The 16,564-nt window shown below is 35.8% G+C and overlaps 1 protein-coding gene and 1 long non-coding RNA gene across 4 annotated transcripts in view; one reads left to right on the forward strand and one right to left on the reverse strand.

Moving 5' to 3' along the window:
* The window catches only part of LOC125411985 (phospholipid scramblase family member 5), a 50,673-nt gene that overhangs the window by 10,966 nt on the left and 23,143 nt on the right, over positions 1–16,564 (forward strand). For 2 of the 3 annotated variants that reach the window (XM_085689538.2, XM_048452492.3), the window contains 6 exons: positions 3,648–3,690; positions 4,520–4,740; positions 6,085–6,246; positions 8,653–8,814; positions 10,581–10,663; positions 12,903–15,762. In XM_085689538.2, the coding sequence (XP_085545664.1) occupies positions 3,648–3,690; positions 4,520–4,740; positions 6,085–6,246; positions 8,653–8,814; positions 10,581–10,619 (627 nt within the window). In that variant the 3' untranslated portion in view covers positions 10,620–10,663; positions 12,903–15,762. Of the gene's footprint in view, positions 1–3,647; positions 3,691–4,519; positions 4,741–6,084; positions 6,247–8,652; positions 8,815–10,580; positions 10,664–12,902; positions 15,763–16,564 lie in introns of those variants that run through there. The other variant, XM_085689539.2, reaches the window with a different exon arrangement.
* The window catches only part of LOC146894632 (uncharacterized), a 30,072-nt gene continuing 16,384 nt past the window's right edge, over positions 2,877–16,564 (reverse strand). Inside the window, exon 3 of the long non-coding RNA XR_015001833.2 lies at positions 2,877–2,994. This is a non-coding gene — a long non-coding RNA (uncharacterized LOC146894632). The remainder of the gene's footprint in view (positions 2,995–16,564) is intronic.

Raw genomic sequence — 16,564 nt, forward strand, 5'->3', positions numbered from 1 at the left:
GTCAAGGGACCTTCAAAGATGCCATTGAGTTCATTTTCTGCTGCCCATCTATTGCTGGGCCTGCAGCCTACCCTTAAGAATAGCTTGTTTCCCCAGTGATACTCCATTGGAGAAACCCGATTTTCATTTGCAAGTGACTATCAGTTGGAGATAGCTTCTGGGTTAGGGAGGGGACATGTGTATAGTTCTCCTTTCAGGTCTGGGGCACCATCTGGTGCAGAACCATGCAGACCCTATGTGTACTTCCTCAGTCTCTGTGAGTTCATATGGTTTTGAGGATGTTGATTTAGAGGGCCTTGGTTTCTTGGTGTCTTCCATCTCCTCTTGCTGTTAAACTCCTTCTACCTCATCTTCAGTAGGGTTTCCTGAGCCCCAAGGAGAGGGGTTTGATGGAGATATCATTCAGGGTTGAGTGTTTCAAGATTTCTCACTCTACATAATCTCTGTGAGTCTCTTCTGTATTTGTTCCCATCTGTTGCAGGAGGAAGCTTCTCTGATGATGACTGAATAAAGAACTGATCTAGGAGTATAGATGATTGTCTTTATAAACCACTTTATTGCTATATTTAAAAAAAGAACAATAGTACTTGTTTTTGCCTTAGATCCCTGGGATATGTAGTCTCAGGTTGTTGGTTACCTAGGCAGTATCTTGTATGAATCAGCTCATGGGCTAGGCCTTAAGTCAAATCAGATAGTGGTTGGTTATTTCCACAGGCTTTGTACCACCATTTCACCAGCATATGTTAAAGGCAGGACAACCTTGTAGATCAAAGGGCTTGTGGTTGGATTGGTGCTTTTGTATCTCCTTTGATAGAGTACAGAGTGCCTGTCTGTATCTAAGATGCTATCACACAGAAGTGAAGGCTCTATGTATTTCACATAAGTCTGTAAGAGAATGTCTGTTATACAACTTTGTAAGTAATAACGTTCAACTGAAAGACATACAAACTAGTTAAAGCTAAGAATATTTGGAAATACTGCATAGTTCAAGAAATTAACCAGAAAAATATAAGAAAAATATTTCTACATTAAAAACTAAAAGGTTATTTAAACTCTTACTATATAATTTGTGAATAGTCTTCCTTCTAACTCTCAAGAACATTGTGTCAAACAATTTGAAAATAAATATATGTATATATAGTAGGATAAATCTAAGGAGAAGCTAGTAGATACTTTCTAGATAGATCTACATATTGACACTAATAACTAATATTTACTCCTTTAGTGTCATAGTATAAATATTAACATATGTTCAGTTATCAACAAAAGGGTAAAATCACACACATTCTATTCATCTTGAAATTCATTCAATGAAATCAATACTTGTAATCTTTAATTTTAAATTTTAAGCTATAATATTAAAAACTGTCATGTTTTCATTGACTCAGTATTTTAAAACCACTTTATTTGTCCTGGTATCTGGAGTATATTTTAATCTGTTTAAAATTTCTACTGATTTTTTAGTACATCAGCCAGCAGGAGACAATGGAAAGGGTCCATTTAGGACAGTTTATTAGTGGCTCGGGACTATTCAAAGGAAAGTATAATAACCAAATCAACATTGTCAAAGAAAGGATACTTGCCCACAGAAAGAGATTAGTTCACTTCTTATTACACAGGATGACAAAGGTGAGAGAAAGGAAAACAGGGAGCAGAGGTGTTATAAGTTAAGGTGTCACTGTAGAATTGCTTCCTTTGTCCCTAAAGTTAGGTTAGCCATGACAGTGGAGTAGGACTGGTGACTGGCCACATGCTGTGTTACTAGCGCTGTCCCTAACTTCTTGGGATGTCCATCCAATTGACATTTTTATTTATTCTTGATGATCCAATAAGACAATATACGAAAATCTATAGTTCAACAAATACTTCATGTGCATCATTCAGTTAACATCTGAGAATTGGAGATACAGCTTTCCTTTTCATTCTCTAGCTTCAAAATTTAAGACTCTATAATCTCTATAGTATTTATAGCTTCAAAATTTAAGACTTGATTGGATCCATGACACCAATACTCAAAGATGATAAACTCAGATGTCTTATCCCTAATCTTAGTGTTCCAGTCCTAATTTGATTCCTCTCAGAGCTAATAGCCACATACTTTCTGAAGGTATTTCCCTATTTTTTTCCCCACAAAGGAAACCTCCATTTTCTGCAGGAAAGCAAATGTGATGTGATCCACTCAAAATCTCACTCCACGTCAAAATGCTTTACCACGATTGTTAATATGATTTTAGAAAACTTCAAGTCATGAAATGACATATGTAAAAAAATATTTGCATTTTTTAAAAGAGGTCACATTGTAATTTTTCGTCATCAGTAAGGCAAGAAGAAATGTTTCCCTCACCTCAGGATATACAAGGACAATGAAAGAGCGAGTACAGCTTCAAGTTTTCTGGAGTTGCAGAATTACAATCAATACCAAAGTTGATGAAAAAATGCCTTGCCTTAAAGAATCCTGCAGAGTTTACATGCATGAAAAGAGCATACTGTGGCAATAATGTTGGTTGGATTAGAAATGAAGCATTAGAAATGTGGTGATCAGCAGTACAGCCAAGGCTTGAGATTTGGCTTTAGTACGTCTATGAGCTGATTCAACTAAAAATACAAAACCCCAGGCTCTTCTCAATCACATATTACATATTTCCTTTGCAAAGTTTGTATATGGGCTGACAAGATGGCCAGGGGATAAAGGTCATCGACTGCAAGCCTGGCAACATGACTGCATCCCCAGAGTGCACACAAGGTAGAAGAAGAGAAACAAGCCCTAAAAGGTATCCTCTCGCTACTGTATGGGTGCTGTGGTATGTACAACATACATCACGCACACAAACACACACGATAACAAATAAATTTGTAAACTGCAAAATTTTTTTTTTGCTTAATTTCTTTTTAATTACCTAGCCCAAATGCTGTGGTGGGTATTTGGTAACAGAACACTTATTCCGCTTCAGTTGACATTCTGTTGGTGTCTGAAAGTTTTCTGTCTTCTCTAGCCTGAAGGAAAATAAGAAGCAGAGCTATTTATAAAATGTCATCTTCCAACTTAAACAGATATTTCCCCCTTGAGAGGTGCATGGTGCCAACTGAGTCAGTGGATAAATAGTCACTGGAAGAAGCTGGATGCCCATCCTGTGGCTTCATTTCCTCACAAGAAATTTGGGGACATTTTAAAAATGTCTTCGATATTACTATTCAGAGGTTATTTTAAAAACATCCTTAAAATACTGTTTCTCATTTTCAGAAAGTTAGCATAACCACTGTCATTTTTCTTGTTCTTGGCAAATCTGACATGGAATTTTCAGAGTTCTATAAATTATTAGTTGGACAATAACATTTGGTGAAGACAGGCCATGCATACTGTGTGAAACATAGTCTCATAGAGGAATTATAGGATGATTATTTGAGTAACAAGTTCTTCCTTATCAAATTTGTTCCTTAATTGAAATATAGTACAAATATGTTTGTTCATAGATCCAAAATAAAAGTTAAATAATTTTCTTCTCAGAATTTGCTTTGATTCCTGTGGTTAAGTCTTTGCCCTATAAATCGTGAATGTTTGAAATGTTTTAATGAAAATGACAGATTTCATACTGCATAGTATGGGCTGTGGTGGAATGGTTTCACTTCCTGTCTGTCATCCTTTGCAGCTGGACCTGATAATCATCCATCAGCAAGTGGAACTTCTCGGGAGTAAGTACATCAGAGTTTTCATTTATTAAAACTTCTGACAAGGCTTTATTGTTCAAAAGAAAATTTTATAAACAATGGGTAGAAAGATCGAATGATTGCTTTACCTATTTTTTAAACAAAATTAAAGTTATTAGTTTAAGCACAACTAAAGTATAAAAGTAAGTCCTTCATAACAGTGACATCCACACTCTAATAAAATTAAAGTGACAAGCAGTAATTAATATCCCATTGAAATTTCTTAACATTCTGAGAAGGGGATATCACAGTTGAAAGCATATTAAAATTTAATCAACACAAACACTATCATTTTATTCCTTCACAATCAACTCAATAAAATAGGCACACAGCTTATCAGTAGATAGATGTGTGTGAGGATGATTAACAATTTCAAATTACTTGAGTGTTTTCTGTTTATAAGATTCTATATTACTCCAAAATATGGCAAAATTGACTAAGTTGGCCAGTACAACTATTGTGAATGCTAAAAGAAAATTTAGATACAATAAAAAAAAAGTACTACAGTAAATTGTCCAAATAGCTTGCAGAAGAACAATAGGGTTATTATTTGAGCAATGATTTCTTCCCTACACAATGTTATTTGGTTGGAAGGTGTCACAGCATGTTTATTCATAGTTCTAGAATAAAAATTAGTTATTGGTTTTGTTCTTGGCTCTTGCTCTGACATCTGAACATGGGAAGAGATGTGTATGAAGATGAGACTATCAGTTCAGGATTTCTGCAGCAACTCTACATTCTCTTAACACTCCTGGATTTTGACAAGTGGTGATGCCAATCAAAGTATGCCTTCATATGATGTGTTTTCCGATAGTGATACTCGGTACTGAGACTTCCAACAAATACGAGATCAAAAACAGCTTGGGACAAAGAATTTACTTTGCAGTGGAGGAAAGCATCTGTTTTAATCGTAATGTATGTTCTACGCTGAGAGCCTGCACCCTGAGGATCACAGACAACTCGGGTCGAGAGGTGATTACAGTGAACAGGCCCCTAAGGTGTAACAGCTGCTGGTGTCCTTGCTACCTACAAGAGGTTGGTCACTGCCTCTGAGAATCTTTCCTTTTTAAGATTATTCCTTTAAATGACATTCATCTGGAGCTATGAGACAGTCAACATAAGAGTTGTTTGAATTTATATCTTCCCTTTTGGGATAAGGAAAACATGAAGATTTGGTGAGGTACTTCTTCCATTTGTAACCTAAAACTACAATAGCTAGCATTAGATTAAATGCTAACAGGAGTTCATGCTTCCTGTAAAAATGAGACATGACCTCCTGAACTAGTGTATTAAGCAAGCAATTGCAATATCTACAGGTTTTCACTACACAAATACAGTCATCTTCTCTAAGAGTAGCAATGCCCAGGGGGGTGCCATGACACTTAACCTCTTCTAAGATGCCATCTTCCCTGGGTGTTATTCTCCTCAGAATAACATTTACCATTTGCACATTCAATAAACCAACAGTATGCAATAGAGTGATGTTATTTAATTGTTTTCTTTTAGAATATAATGTCATTGTCGTTGTTAATAAAGCTGTAACAATAATTTTTATTGATGTAGAAAACTACTCAATTTGATATGATGTCTCTGTGGACTCGAATATTACTTCATCCTCTGTTCAGCAGATTATTTATATGTGTGTGTGTGTGTGTTTTGAGATCTAAGACATTAAATACATAATATATAGTTCTATTTATTGCACATGTTTATGTTTATACATAAATGGCATATATTTACATATGTTTGGCAAGGTTGATTGATAGGGAGTTAAAGTACTGTGGGAAAGAGTGAATTTGTGTGCTTTTACTATATATATGTCATATGTATGACATATGCCATATATGACTATACATGTGTCACATATATATGAATATATATGTATGTATATCTTGTTTTCTTCTAAAGAAACATTTCCTATTGCCCCCATTTCAAAGTATCTTACAAAAGGATTCTACTTGGCTTACACTCAAATGCTGAAATAATGTCAGAAATAAAAAATGTGAACACTCAACAACCGGTAAAAAGAGGTTAAAATGTATCTGTGTTATGGATACAACTGAGAAGTAGTAATTGAGTTTGAGTTATGATTCACTCAATGTCACAGATGAGGTGGGAAGACAGCTGTGCCAAGGACGCAAAGGCATTTAGAGGGGAGTGTGACACACATCAGTGTAATGAATTCTTATCATTCCCGTGACACAATACAAAATGTCAAAAGAAAACACCAATATTCATTCTAAAAAATATTTATAATGATTCTTATAATACATCAGTGATTTCATAACAAATACTATGTAGATGTAAGTTGGCATTCTTCTGTGATTGATGAACAACAACCTTAGGAAAATGTCATTTTGTTATGATTTTCTCTTACAGCTAGAAATTCAAGCCCCTCCGGGTATTGTAGTTGGTTATGTTGCACAAAAGTGGGACCCCTTTCAACCCACATTCACAATCCAAAATGCAAACAAGGAAGATATTTTGAAAATTGTTGGTCCTTGTGCAACCTGTGGCTGTTTTGGCGATGTGGACTTTGAGGTATGAATGACAAAGTTTTGCTTAGGTCCTGATTTCTTGCAACATAATTTAATTTGTAAAACATCCAAATCATGGGGCTGGAGAGATGGTTCAGTGGTTAAGAGCACTAACTATTCTTTCAAAGGACTGGGGTTCATTTACCAGAACCTACATGGCAGCTAACAACTGTCTGTAACTTTAGTTCCAAGGGATCTGGTATCCTCACCCAGACATACATGCAAGCAAAACCCAATGTACATTAAAAAAAATTTAGTTAAAAAATTCCAAATCATGATAGGCAGTCATGGCAAATGCCTTTAATCCTAGAACTTAGGAGGCAGAAGCAGGTGGATCTCTATTTGAGGCCAACCTGGTCAACAGAGTGAGTTTCAGGACAGCCAGGACTGTTTCCCAGAGAAGACTTGTCTTGAAAAACAAAAACAAAAAAACTCCAAATCATAATGTATCACTTAAATACATTTTAAGAATTGCATATTAGTGTAATACTCTAATAAATCATGTTTCCATGTCAAAAATAACTAACAGACATTAGTACAGAGATTCTAAGTCCTTGGGTTTTTAGCAAAAACAATGCTATGACAATATACTGATTGGCCATTTTATCTATCATAGATAACTGCACATGTAATTCAAAAAATATTAACAAATAAAAATGAGAATTATAAAATTAGAATTCTTGACATATTTGCCAAATACATTAGATATGTATTGTACTTCCTTACCTAAAACAGTAAAAGTCTTGTTATTTTTTACTTCAACCTCTGAATCATACATATATATATATATATATATATATATACATACATACATACATACATACATAGAGATTGTGATTTTTAGATACCCAATATGTTGTGACTGTTAAAAGTCTTGGTAACTCTGTGTTTGATGAGGTTGAGGTTGAGGTTGAGGGAGTTAAGAGCACATGGGGGACAGAGGGCATATGTCCATTTTGATCATCAAAATTACCTGTGCCCTTTCCTGTTGGCCTGCTTGATGGAAATTTAGCCCATTCAGGTCTCATTTCAGAAGCGTACTGCCCTAGAGTGTCACTATATAAAGCTATATTTGTAAGACTGTGTAATAATGCACTCTCAGATTTCTGGAACTGAATACTAAAATGAGCCATTGGAAATTTAACCTGCAACTACATATGCTCTTAATAGATTATTGTACTCATACATATATGTGAGAAAACCATTAGGTTTTAAAGTATCTACTTTTCTTTATTTGCAAGGATTCCACGTAGGTCTGTTTTCCAGACGTCTGGAGGAACCTATACACACCAAGAAAACAGACTTTGTTAAGTGACTTGTCTTAGATCTAGAATTGTGAAAGGGTGTGATGTGGTTTTTGTTGTTTTGTTTTGTTGTTTTTTAAAGACAGGGTTTCTCTATGTAGCCCTGGCTGTCCCAGAACTAGTTCTGCAGACCAGGATAGCCTCGAACTCATAGAGATTCACATGCCTCAGACTCCCAAGTGTTAGGATTAAAGGCATGTGCCACCACCTCCTGGCTACTTGACTTCTTGATAATATGATTGAGGTGAGTTTAAACACCAGGGTTTAGTTTCCATGCTACAGCTACATCCTAAGAAACCGTTCCTATTTTCAATTTTCTATCACCATAGAGAAAGGGAAGGTCTATGTTAAATAAATATATCAGCACAATAAACAGGATAAAGAAATAAATATTTGATGAATCAGATGTGAATCCCTCACTCAGTGGGCGTGATAGATTTCAATGTCAGACTTACCCCAATCTCCTGTTTGCACACTAGCTCAAAATGATTCTAATACTTATAGTTGGTTAGAAGGGAATGTGCTGACAAACGTCGGAGTGTAACTTAAAAGTGTAGTTTGACAATGCATTATGTTTAAAAGCTTTAATAATTACAGAATTAATAAATTTTTAAAATTTATAACTTATACCTAGAAAATATTGAATATATCCAAATAGAAAATTTTAATATCTCTGTGTGTATGCACATGCATACACACACACACACACACAAACACACATGTATTGTCCATATACATACTTTATGATGGCCAATTCAGGTTTAAAATCTGAACACAGGTACCTTCATACTTAGCTACATCACTAAGAGATGTACCTGCTGCCATCTTGTGGTTGTGTAGCCTTAATTATTGACTCCATCTACATAGAAACGAAAAGGAAAGCAAACTAGAATGGTCCACAAACTGTGGCATCTGAAATCCTCGAACACTCTGGAGGTGAGGATTCACACCTGTGCTGATACACAGGCACAACCACCGTAGAGCTACTTTTTGGGGTGGCGAACAATACAGCGGCTCAAACTCACCGTGAAGGAAACAGACTGAGAAATGGCAACCATTCTCTTTTTTATCGGCAAAGCTCATCGCTCTTATTTTTCTTTTCAAAGGTGAAAACTGTTGACGAAAAGATTACAATTGGGAAGATTTCCAAGTACTGGTCAGGATTTGTCAATGACGTGTTCACAAACGCTGACAACTTTGGGATTCATGTTCCTGCAGATCTCGATGTGACTCTCAAAGCAGCAATGATCGGTGCTTGCTTCCTCTTTGTAAGTTTGGTCTAAGCTGCGTGGATGAATTTCGTCCTTACGTGCCAGTCTCTATAGAGCTAATCCTCCTCAACCCAATCTTAACCCACAGAACTTGCTCTACACACAGAAGGCAGTTTAAGATAGCATCATCATCCTTTGGAATCCAGAATTTAGAGCATTACATTTTGCTCAGGCTGATAACACAGGAGTCAAATAACATCTTTGCCAAAATGCTTGACTAGTCCCTGCCTCAGGTCTCCCCCTATCATGAATATTTTGAACTCATAGAAACCTGCGTTTTTTTTTTTTAAATAAGCCAACATCGTCTCTCTTCCTTTTGTTGTTGCACAGAATTTAAGCCCTCAAACCTAATGATTACATCAATTTATGATGCTGTTGAATAAACTCAACCTATTTATTGTGTCTCCACTAAAGATGCTTATACACATCATTAACTAAAAGTAATTCCATAGTTATATCTTCAATGGACACAGAGAATTAAGTATAAACTAGATAATATATATACATAAAAAGATATATATATCAGAATTATTTCTTCAAAGTCTTTTGAAGTAGGCTTAACTGTTTCCTACTATTAGTAGTTGGTCCCTATCTTTATCTACAAATCAAAGTAATTCCAGTTAATTTTTCCTGCCATCAAAATATTAATTCATAGTACTTCATCACTTCCTGTTTACCCTTCCTATTTTTGGTCATTCCACATTTCAGTAGTAACCTTTCAACACACACACACGACAAGCATGCACACTAAACAATTACACACAGAAGCATACACTTATACACATACAGAGCAAGACAGAAACACACTCTCAGACAAGCACACATTCACATACCCTTTCTCTTGTTCATTAGATCTTGATGATCAAGTTGTTCTCATTATTTCTGTATATATCTGCAATCTTCTTTATTGACCTACTTGGCACACAGACTGGTGACAAAATAATCCTGGTAAATAATAGATGATTTCGGATCTTAACCCTTGTTTATTTTTTTTTCTATTCACTTTCTGAACCCTTCTAAATATTTGTGCTTTGACAAGTGTGTTTTTCATCCTTGACTCACATTCTTTGGGAGATTAATGTGATATAGGCAGGTTGTTTAGATCCCATCAATATGTAGTACATCATACATTCTCTGTGTGGCATAAAAGATTGTGGAATCTCAGATTTCACCTAGGTGCTCCAGGGCCAGTTCTTGAACATGATGTCTAATGAGTCCTCTGTGCTCAATAAACCCAAATGAAGACTGATCTAGATAGTTCCCCAGTTGTCTGAATGGGTAATACTCCAACAACTAAGAAAGACACATACTTAACTGACAATAGAAAGAACTCTCATCCACTTCTTGTTAAATCAGAACCTCATGATAACTTTGTGATCTTCCTAGTATATTCTGAGACAGCTTCTTAAATGTGTCATCAAGATAGGTCATAAACACTGCAAAGGTGATGACTGTTATCATTTCTTCCTCTGCCTTATTGTGTTTACAACTGAATTTTACGGTCTTGATAACCCCCCAAAATTTCGATTGGTGGTATCGGGATTACTTAGATAAGGATTTAAGTTCCTTACATGATGAGAATTCAACATTTGAGAATCACGAAACTTAAAACATTATAATTTTTTCTTCCAATAAATCATGAATTGCTGAAACACCATTAGGAACATCACAGACTCACATAATCAAAACTAGCAAGTCAAGCTCTTGATCCTAATTGTTGTCTCTTTTATAAATTCACTCATATTCACTTTATTTGTTTGCAGGATTTTATGTTCTTTGAACACTCACTTGCTGGATTATAGCAAGCATGATGACGAAAACAATAAAATATGCAGACTGCATTTCAGTAAGTAAAGGGCAAGTTTAAATGATCTCCTTCCTTTGAAGATGTCTAGGTTTGACACTCTCTAATTCTTTTTCATTTTCTTCTACATATCCCTTGGGCTCTGAATTTAATTTCTGAATGGCTTGAATATTCTAGTTTTTATAACTAAATGTTAATTATTATATTTATTAAAACACAGTGTAATGATACAATTACCTGGTTGTGAATGCATGATAGCTAAATACGCAATTACTAGCATAAGTACAAGGTTACATTGAGAGATTTCCATTCTCTTTTTATCCTTTTGAAGTTACCGCAATGGTAAGCATGAAAGATGAGAGCTAAGGCTTGCAGCATCACTGATGGGAATTCAATGTTTAGAAAACGCTTTGAAGTATCTCTGGTACTAAGGGTGGTTACTAATCAAAGGGCTTGAATTTCTAAAATATCGCTTCAAAAGTTGTTCCTTTTGACTTTCTTAATTTTATTTCTTTTTAAAATTTTTACATGTAGTCTTAACATGTTAAATTATAATCATTATTTTATAATGCATTTTTCACATTTTTGAGAGAGAATCTCTTGCATCTCATACTAGGTTAATTTTCTTATTACAGTAAAAATATTTTATTTATATTGGAAAAGTTGGAGATCAAGTAAATGATATGTGTAAAGATTTGGAGGAAGACAGATAGCTTCTATTTCTTGAAGTTGCAGAGGCACAATTATATTCTGTAAGGCAATTAACTAAAGTACTGAGCAGACTCATTTCAGAGATTTAAATAGTCATACAGATAGACCCTAAATTAGCAAAAGCAGTCTTATCAACCAGCATTATAGCTAACTGCTATGAAGTTTCTGCCAGTTACAAGATCAGAGACTTCAAAATGAAGAATGGACAGTCCAGGAATTAAAAACAAACAAACCAAACCAAAAGAGTCAGGCCTGGATCCATGCAGCAGTGCAGAGGGGAGAAAGCATAGTAAATGCCACTGATTCAGGATGTACATGGTGCTGAGTAGCACTTCTGATTCCTATACCCTACTTGTCCATATGCTTCCAAAGCCCTTCAGCCAGGCTCCACTTCCTGAACATCCCAAAACATGGCATCAACTGGGAATCAAATCTTCAAATACATGAGTCTATGAGACATTCTCATCCAAACCACCACCTGAGTCCAAGGCCATACTTGGCTGCAAAATCATGCCCCATCTCAACCTCATACCCCCCAAAATAAAAACAAAAGAAATATCTTAATTGAACCGATGTTCTGATGTTTAGTAATTTTATGAATGACAGCTCACATTGCCTTGCAGATGTACGTAAATTTGCCAAAACCAGTCTTTGACTAAATAAGTTATTGCTAGTTTTAATTGTTATCCATTAGGATGATAAGGTATTAGTCAGTTCTCTCCTAAAAGGGCAAGAGTTTTTTTTTTTTCCAGATCCAGGAAGAAAGGTAAATCAGGATAAATAAACAGACATATGTAGAGCTGTTAATTTGAACACAGAGGAAAAGAAGTCAGCGAGAGATAAGCGCATTTAGAAAAGAGAATTCTTGCCAGTTGAAAAAGAAAGTGCCAAGTCTCTGAGTCAAACATGCTGGACAAGTTTGATAAGCAAAGGAAGACTGACTGGAGTGGGATCACCAAGAGGAAATCCAGTGCCAATAGATTTTAACAGAGTGTTCTTTGTGAGCCAGAGAACCTTGAAACAAAACGCTAAAAGCTTCCGGTAAGCCACCAGTACTTCTCTATGAAAGAGAAATTTGAACTGGTGCAGTAACAGGTACCCATAGTCTTCGTCCTTGGAAAACAAGAGAATCTGAAGTCTGAGGCCAGTGTATCACAGAAAACTCAAGATGAGCCAAGTCAATCACCAAAGCAGTATCATGATAGGTAGGGAGATGCAATCACACGATGCTAAAGGTGGGGTCCAGTGAAGTGATGGAGAACTCCCACAGCATATGCAAATATCTGAGTTTGATCACAAGGACGGAAGATGAAAAATAAAACTAAAATAAGAAGGAAGGGTATTCGCTAGACAATCTGAAAAACCAGGTGACATATCAACAGCTCTCTGAAATTTTGACTCACTTGAAACTCAGTTAGTATACGTATAGATTTCTATATTGGTAATTTTTACTACCAAAACAACAAACTTTTAATGCCTTCATAACTTGACAGAATTATAATTTTACTTACTTTATGTACTTTATGTACATTGGTTTTTTTCCTATATGCATATCTATACACCACTTCAGTGTTTGATGCCCAAGAAGGCCAGAAGAGAGCATCAGATTCCATGGAATTGACATTACAAACTGTTGGGAGATGCAGTGTGGTTGTCTGGAGCTGAACTTAGGTCCTCTGGAAGATCAACCCGTGTTCTTAACCTCTGAGACATCGCTCCAGCTTTTAAACATTTCTATTTTAGTAATTCTATGTCATTATTTCTCTGTTAAAATTAGAGTGTCTGGAACTATTGTTTATAATACTTAACTTTTCAAGTTACATATTTTTCCTTTCTATAAAAATTTAAATTTTTGAGTTCTTTGTATATTTTGGAGATCAGTACTCCGTCTGGTGTGGGGTTGGTGAAGCTCTTTTCCCATTCTGTAGGCTGCTGTTTTGTCTTGTTGATTGTGTCCTTTGAAGTTTCTCAGTTTTAGGATGTTCCATTGATTAATTGTTTCTTTCAGTGTCTGTGCTTCTGGGGTTATATTTAGGAAGTGGTCTCCTGAGCCAATGCGTTCAAGTATACTTTTCACTTTCTTTTCTATGAAGTCCAGCGTGGTTGGCTTTATGTTGAGGTCTTTGATCCATTTGGACTTGAATTTTGTGCACGGTGATCGATATGGATCTATTTTAATTCTTCTACATGTTGATATCCAGTTATGTCAGTTTCATTTGTTGAATATACTATCTTTTTTCCATTTTATATTTTTGCTTCTTTGTCAAAAATCAGGTGTTCATAGGTGTGTGGATTGATATTCAGGTCTTCAATGCAATTCCATTGGCCCTTGCAGCTGTTTTCAGTACTGTAAATCTGTAATAAGAGTTTGAAGTCAAGGACTGTGATACTTTCAGAAGTTCCTTTACTGTACAGGATTGTTTTGGCTATCCTGGGATTTTTGCTTTTCTATATGAAGTTGAGTATTGTTCTTTCGAGGTCTGCAAAGAAAATTTTGCTGGGATTTTGATGGGCATTTCATTGAAACTGTAGATTGCTTTTTTGTTTTGTTTCGTGGGATTTTTTTGTAGTTGTTGTTTGGTATGGAGATAGAAGGCTAAAGGACAATCTTGCGATGTTTCTCAGGAGCTGTTCACCTTGGTTTTTGATACAGGGTCTCTCATTAGCCTGGAACTCAAAAATTAGACTAAGCTTGCTGTTCAGTGAGCCCTGGGTCACAAACTCTCTTTACTTCCTTAGCAATGGCATTATGATTGCCTTCCATTATGCAGAGAATTTTATGTGAAATGATAGAAACTGGACTCAACTCTTCATGCTTGCACAGTAAAAACTGAACTGTCTTAAATCCCTAACATTTGATTTTGAATCCTTGAATCCTTTCTTATTACATTTTTTTAATTTATTAAATTTGTGTTTTGACCATTCTGTTCTTTGGTACAATGTGTTGATTACTCTCCAGGCTTACATTTGCCTCCTCCATCAATCTCATCCTTCCAATACCAATCCCTTTACCATATTGTGTTTATGTTTGCTTTTGAGACCTGGTGTGTTAATAACCAGGGTCATCTGCGTGACTTTTTGGAAATGTATATTAGAGCCTGATTGGCTCATAGTAGTTATACAACTGATGGCAGTTACTCCCACAAACAATTAACACTAACTAGTTCAGTAGAGTAAACAGGACCCTATGCTCCTCCTTCGTTCATGATTGACTGTTGACAGGTCCACTTCTGTGCAGATGCAATACCAGCAAGAACAGTTACACTGAGTTCATTATTAGAATGGCTCTAATGTGGCGCTTTCTAGCCCTTCTTCAAAACTGTCTTCCAGCTCTTACATTCTTTCCATGTATCTTTTGAGGAAGATACATGGAAAGGCTCATGTTCCTTGAGCCTTAGAGAAGGTGATATAAAGTATTGTTTATGGCTAAGCATTCAACTTTCACTCATTCTCAGCTTCTTGATCAGTCATGTGTGACTTTGCCCTCACTGCCTTTCACCACAGAAAGGCTTCTCTGATTCAAACTGAAAGGAACGTTAATCTATGTCTATAAATAGAAATAGTTAGGAGGTAATTTAGTTTGATACTGTGTCTATTTAACTAAGCAACACTAGATTATTCTCAAGGTGTGGAATTTTCATTTTTTACTAGGACTTGCATTACCAAAAACAGAGTCCATCCAGTGGACTCCAGCCAGAGAGTAGTTGGTTACACCATAATAGTCATGGATCTTTTGCATAATTAGATACATTTTGACTGGCAGACAGGTACTGTAGTAAGTAAAATTTACAATTAGTTTGAAAAGTTTACATATACTTGTGCCTTTCCCACCCCCACCCCCAGGAGCCTGCATGTCTCCCTCTCGATGTATGAAACTTAACTAGCAGGGAGAAATCTTCCATCTCATCCAGATGAGTCTCTCTGTGCCTTTATTTCTTTAATGACTCGTTAATCTTTCAATATCATATTGTTTAATCTCCATGAGCTTGTGTCTTTTTAAAGATTATTTTTCTGTTGACTTAAAGATTTATTCTATTGTGCCAGAATTACTGCAATTTTTCTCCATTTGTTGAATGTTATTTTGAGTCCCAATATATAGTCTATTTTAAAGAAATTTCCTTTGAACTACTTAGAAGAAACACTCTGTAGTGTTTGGGTAAAATATTCTAGAGGTATTCATTAGGTACATTTAATTTCTGATGCCATCTATTATAAAGTTTCTCTTTTTAAATCTTGTCTGGATTGTCTGTCAGTTAGTGAAAGTGGAGTGCTGATGTTACTTAATCATCCTGTATTGAGTTTAATATGTAGCATACTGCCTAGTAATATTTGTTCTGTGAAATTGGTTGCACTTGACTTTGGTATTTAAGAATGTAATGTCCTCTTGGTGGATTGTGCAGAACAGAATAAAATGACTTACTTTATCTCTACTCATTAGTTTTGGTTCTACCTTTATTTTATGAGTCTAGTATTGCAATGCCTGTTTGTTTCCATCTTCTATTTGTTTGGAATATTTCTTCCCATCCTTTTTATCTAAAGTAGTATTTCTCCTTGAAGGTAATGTATGTTTCCTGTAGACAGCAAAAAGGTGGCTCATGTCTTTAAATCCATTTGGTTAGTGTTGACTGAGGTTTCTGCCTTGCTTGGTTTCTACAGTCGTTAAGTCCCAAAGAAATCACACAGAGGTTTACATTAGTTATAAACTGAATGGTCCATTAGCTCAGGCTTCTTATTAACTCTTAAACTTATGTTAGCCCATTATTCTTGTCTGTGTTAGCCACGTGGCTCGGTACCTTTTTTCAGCGAGGCAGTCACATCTTGCTTCTTCTGTGGCCAGGTCACAACTGCGGAGGAATGGACTTCCTTCTTCCCAGAATTCTCTTGTTCTCATTGACCCACCTCTACTTCCTGTCTGGTTGTCCCACCTATACTTTCTGGCTGGCTACTGGCCAATCAGCATTTATTTAAATTAAAATTTACAGAATACAGACCATTCTCCCACACCAGATTATCCTGTATCTTTTACTAGAGGAGTTAAAGCCACTAATATTTAAAGTTATTATTGAAAGTTTTACATTGATTGTTGTCATTTTATTGCTTCTGTGGTATTAGTTTTCCTAGTCCTAATTTGCACACTAATAACTGTGGCATCATTTGTTTTCTTCCTGTAGCCTTGTGGATATGGGGACCATTCCCTTCAATCTGAGGAATTCCTTTCAGTAGTCTCTGTTC

The sequence above is a fragment of the Myodes glareolus genome, chromosome 4 (assembly GCF_982192425.1).
Source record: "Myodes glareolus chromosome 4, mMyoGla1.1, whole genome shotgun sequence".
Taxonomy (NCBI): domain Eukaryota; kingdom Metazoa; phylum Chordata; class Mammalia; order Rodentia; family Cricetidae; genus Myodes; species Myodes glareolus.